Here is a 5,190-nt window from a genome sequence, read left to right as displayed (position 1 = left end):
TGCCTGAGGCATGTTGAAAGGCTGCATGTTTAGGACTCTGGGCTGCTGAGAGGCAGGGTGCAGGAGTCTGAGGGTTTAAGGTACTGGCTGGAGTTGGGGTTGGAGAGGCCAGAGACAGATTATGCAGGACCCAAAAGAAAAAGAAGCCTGGGAAAAACAACCCTGCCCCCATCCCTGCCCAAGGGACATCACAATAGCATCAGTACACACCTAGCTTGTGATCAAGTCCTGTTTATTTTAGAAGCATAAACAGCAGAACTGGGAAGGAGTGATGAGACCAAGACACAGTCCCCTTGACAGGGCTAGACCCAGCACAGGCTGTGTGTGTGTGTGTGTGTGTGTGTGTGTGTGTATGTGTGTGTCATCCAGGCTGACCCAGCAGCCTTGAGCAGTCTGATGGCGAGAGTGGGGGTAAACTGGCTTTGGGTCCCTCTGAAACAGATGGTGGCCCACAGCACCCTTGGGCAAAAGCACCCCAAGCTGGCTGGCTGTCCCTGGGCAAATCCAAGTTCTGGAGGGAAGACCATGGTGCTCTCTGGTCACCAGGAAGGCCCCCGGTGTTCAAGAACAGTCCTCTGGCCAAGAAGCACCTACTTCCCCCAGCCCCCATCATCTCCGCAGAGTCTTCAAGGAGGGGGCATCCCGGGCAGACATACTCCCTGGGGCCCCTCTGTTGGGTGACATAAGCCCCAGCCTCCTACACATACTGCTTCTTGGAAGCAGAGCTGCTGGGGCGACTGGGGGATTTTTGGCCACTCTCTGGGGGTGGGTCCAGGAAGAGGGGGGGCCTGGAAGCAGCCAGCCTCTCCTCTGTGGTTAGGTTGGCCCAGTTCTGCTCACTGGATGAGAGCCCATTGTAGGTGGGGCATGGCGGGGACGAGGGCCCCTCGCCCATGGGGAGGTAGAAGAAGACCTGGTCGGCATAAGGCTGGGAGGAGGCACTCTGGGCTGGGGGTGTGTCCTGGCCCTGCTGGGCCCTCATCCCTCGGCTGAGGCGGCGGCACAGCAGGTGCACCAGCTCCAGCAGGTTGAGCACCAGGGAGATGAGTCCAACCACCAGCATGAAGATGATGAAGATGGTCTTCTCCGTCGGGCGTGAGACGAAGCAGTCTACCAGGTAGGGGCACGGGGGGCGCTTGCACACAAACAAAGGCTCCATGGTCCAGCCGTAGAGACGCCACTGGCCATACAGGAAACCTGCCTCTAGCACGCTCTTGCAGAGCACGCTGGCCACATAGGTGCCCATCAGCGCCCCACGGATCCTCAGGCGACCATCCTCTGCCACTGAGATCTTGGCCATCTGACGTTCTACAGCTGCCAGCGCCCTCTCCACACGTGGGTCCTTGGCCGGCAGTGCCCGCAGCTCCCCCTCCTTCTGCCGCAGCCGCTCCTCGCGCCGAGACAGGTAAATGACATGGCCCAGGTAGACCAGGGTGGGCGTGCTGACGAACAGGAACTGCAGCACCCAGTAGCGGATGTGGGAGATGGGGAAGGCCTGGTCATAGCAGACGTTGGTACAGCCCGGCTGGGCCGTGTTACACTCGAAATCTGACTGCTCGTCACCCCACACTGACTCGCCGGCCAGGCCCAGGATGAGGATGCGGAAGATGAAGAGCACTGTCAGCCAGATCTTGCCCACCACCGTCGAGTGCTCCTGGACCTGATCCAGCAGCTTCTCCAGGAAGCCCCAGTCACCCATGGCTCCTGGGCCTCCGTCTGCAGGGAGACAGAGGACACTGTCAGTGGGCATCCTCAGCTGCCCTAGCAACAGCCTGCAAGGAGGCTGGCCATGCCCATTTTACCCAGAGGAAACTGAGGCTCAGGAGGGGAATGGACTGGCCCCAGGGGCTCACACCCGGCAGGGTGGTCGGGACTAAGAGCACACCTTTGAATGATGGCTGCTAAGCTCTGGCAAGGGTACAGCTAGGGTCCCTGTCTAGTTACACATCTGTGCCTCTTTTGTTCCCAGTCGGAGTCCCAGTATGATCACAGCCCAAGGAGATCTGGATCCTTTCATGACTCCTGAGCCTATGGGAACAGAGACTTTGAGGCACTTATCCAAGGTCACACAGCTGTGCCATGCCCCTCCTCCCCTTTGCCCAGGACAGGCTGTCCCCAGTGTGTGAGGGGGGTGCTTTCTTTAGTTTCTGTGGCCCAAAGCTTCAGGTCCCTGCTCCCTTCTGCATCCTATCTCACCCAGCTGGCCTCACTCTGACATTTGAGCTTGTGGTGGGTGGGATGTTAGATGCTAAAGGTAGCATCCTGCATTAGCTCCACCTGTCAGCAATAGTGACCACCTGCAAGTAAGTATCATACCTGGATCTCGGACCCCCTCCCCCCCAAAGCTGTTGCTGCCAAATTCTAGACTCTGGAAAGGAATCATCACAGCAGGGCACAGGCTGCAAAGTTCCCAGAACATCTTGGGGGAGGGTGTGGAGGAGGGTGGTGCCAGGGAAGTAAGGTTGGGGAGGAGGAGCAAAGTTGTTCAGAGCCAGGCTCTGGAACTAGACGTGGGTTCAAATCCTGGGATCCTAGGTAAGTGTTGACCTTAGCACCTTAGTTTTCTCTCCTGTAAAATGGAAATAATAATATTCCTACCTCCTAGGGTTCTAAGGATACAACGAAAAAGAAAGTAGGAACCTCTCAGAGCAGAGCCGGGCCACAGGTAGGCTGGGTGAGCGCAGCTGGCCCTTGTGGTGCGCCCCGAGCAACCCTCAGCCCCTGGCAGGTGGCAGATGAGTCCCTCGCCCGCTGGCAGGTGGTGCCCTGGACCCTCCCAGCCCAACTCACCGCCTGCCTGTTGGGCGGCCCGGGTGGCGGTGGGGACACGCTGGCCGGAGCGGCGCCCGCGGGAGCCCTGGACGGCGCCTGGCGGCGGGGGCGCCTTAAATAGCGCGGAGGGCGGGGTGGGGGCAGGAAACGCGACCGAGGGCGGCGGATTGCTTTCCAAAGCCGGGGCGGGGACGGGGAAAGTGCCGACTCCCTGAAAGGACTCTCAGGGAAGGGGCCCCGGAGGTGGCACTAGGAGCTGGGGGGTAGGTCTCGGTCCCCCCTCCCCGCCCCTTCTTGGCTCTCTCCGCGGGGTTCCAGCTGGTAAACTCTGAGCGTGTTTCTTCACATTCAAGAATCACTGGATTCTTGAACGTGAAGTTTTTTCTTGGTGGCTGGATTTGAAAGGATTACGGCAAGAATTTTCTAATTCAGGCAACTGCTCTGAGGGGATGTGAGGCAGATGGGCATGAGAGTGTGGGGGCCTCTGAGGGGGGGGCTGTTGCCTTTGGTGGGAGGGAAGGAGAACACCAGTCCTATCTGGTGGCCCGTGTGTCCGCCCACACTGCCAGGATTTCGCAATCAAGGCTCATTAGGACTTGGGGAACCAATGGGAAAGAGGGGTTATAATCTGCCAGTCCTAGCGTCTGCGGTGGAGCTGAAGTCCCGACTCCTGGGCAGGCTACATAATCGGTTTCTCCGGACCTTTAGCTTGAATCCCTTTCCCGGGCCTCTAAATGATGGAGGGGGTTTCCAAAGGAATTAAAGGGGATGGGCAGAGCCCACGGTTGTGCATTCAGGCCTTGCCGTTGAGGAACGTGAATGAGGGGCAGTTGCGGGCATTGTAAATGGAGCAGGGGATTTAGCCATAAAACAGCCAGATGTGGTCTCCTGCCTCCAGGTCCCACTGGCTGGCGCCGGAGGCAGGAGTTGAGGGCCGGGGTAAGAGTGGAATGATCAATATGGAAAGTTGTCCTGAGAAGCACAGAAGTCACTGGGGACTCAGTTAGGAACATTTCCTGGAGGAGACGGCATTAGCCGGGCTGGGGTCATGGGCCGGGGAAAAGCATTCTAGGCAGAAGGAACAGCATGAGCAAAGGCCCAAGATGTGGGGCTTCAAGGTCTTGAGGCCTTGGCCACTGTGCCCAGAGTGCTGAGACTTCCCTGGCCTTGGTGGTAGAAGCCAAGACTTTGCTGCTGACCCCTGTGCCCTTAGGCAAGTTGCTTAAACACTTGTGCCTCGATTTCTTCCTCTAGGGTGGGGACAGTAATAATTCCTACTGTGTAGGGTTGATGGGAGATGCAAATAAAGCACATGGCATAATATTGGTACACAGAAGTTTGCAAGGGTGTGGTAGCTAAAAACATTGTGACAGAAATGATCTGTGGGTTGGTCCTGGGGGGAGCAGAAAGGGCTGAGGGGGAGGAAGCTCAGGAGTGGAGTGGTGGTGGGCGGGGGCGGGGGACAGCTAAGGAAAGAGGATGTGGCAGGTGGGGGCTGGTGACAGAAAGGTCTCTGTGTCTCCACAACAGGATTCAGTTCTTGGCCACCCAGGGCCCCGGGCTGGGTCCCCGCAGGTCCTGCCTGTAGCTAGAGCTGAAGGACTTCTGGGGCAGCAAGTGCAGCGGGCTTGGCTCGGGCTTCAGAACTTCAGCGTCCGTCTGAGCCTGCTTCTCCTTCCAGGCCTGTCTCTCAGGGCCAGGCTGAACTCAGCCTCCTGGGTTTTTAAAGCTGACGATTGCACCATGTAGTTCTGACCCCTGAGGGCATGAGAACGGAGGTCCCTGGAGGCGGTTCTTACCACACCCCCGCAGCCACCCCTGCTCTGAGTGCCTCTCCTGCAGCTGGGCCCACGCTCTCCAGGGCTTTCCGTATCTCATCTACGGGACTGGGAGAGGAGCCAGTAGGGACATCAGGGCTGCCTCGCCCTGCTCTCACCCCTTCCTCAGGGGCTCTGGAGGTCAAGGTTTGAATGACCCAGCGCCTTCCCAGAGGGCAGCCAGAAGCTGGGATTAGCCAAAACAATAATCCCCACAACCTGGCTGCCCCACCTGGGGAATGGCCCTAGAACTCCACACACCTCCTTCAGTTCCTGCTGCCCTGACCCTATTTAGGCCACCCTCTCAGCGGCCTCCCAGCCCATCTCCTGGCCTCCAGCCCTGCCCTCACCAACCCAGCCTCCACCCTTCCCCAGCAATCTGACCACAGTGCTGCCCTGCTTAAGATCCTTCTCTGGCTCCCCGCTGCCTTCAGGCCTCAGCCACTTCTCTGGCCTCACTCGTCCCCTACCATCACTCTGTGGCCCAGCCTTACTTCACTACTGTGGTTCTCTGCACACCCTGCCTTTGTCCATGCTGGTCCCTCTGCCTGGAGCACCCTCACATGCTGACCCCTATGAGGCCTTCAGGACTTGCCCCTGG

General features: G+C 58.6%; 1 protein-coding gene across 3 annotated transcripts; it reads right to left on the bottom strand.

Moving 5' to 3' along the window:
• Positions 1-215: 215 nt before the first annotated feature.
• GJA4 (gap junction protein alpha 4) lies at positions 216-2,909 on the bottom strand. Of its 3 annotated transcripts, none has more exons than XM_017680341.3 (2): positions 2,791-2,909; positions 216-1,716 (listed from the first exon to the last, which is right to left on the bottom strand). In XM_017680341.3, the coding sequence occupies exon 2, from the start codon at positions 1,697-1,699 to the stop codon at positions 698-700; it is 1,002 nt and encodes a 333-aa protein (XP_017535830.1). In that variant the 5' UTR covers positions 1,700-1,716; positions 2,791-2,909; the 3' UTR covers positions 216-697. The 3 variants fall into 3 exon arrangements, with proteins under 3 accessions (XP_017535830.1, XP_036846629.1, XP_036846630.1); XM_036990734.2 differs by lacking the exon at positions 2,791-2,909 and adding an exon at positions 2,641-2,780; XM_036990735.2 differs by lacking the exon at positions 2,791-2,909 and adding an exon at positions 1,886-2,540.
• Between the last annotated feature and the right edge of the window lie 2,281 nt (positions 2,910-5,190).

Source organism: Manis javanica, chromosome 4, assembly GCF_040802235.1.
Source record: "Manis javanica isolate MJ-LG chromosome 4, MJ_LKY, whole genome shotgun sequence".
NCBI classification, from domain to species: Eukaryota; Metazoa; Chordata; class Mammalia; order Pholidota; family Manidae; genus Manis; species Manis javanica.
Note: the sequence above shows the minus strand (reverse complement) of the source record. Positions and strands in the feature narration are given on the sequence as shown.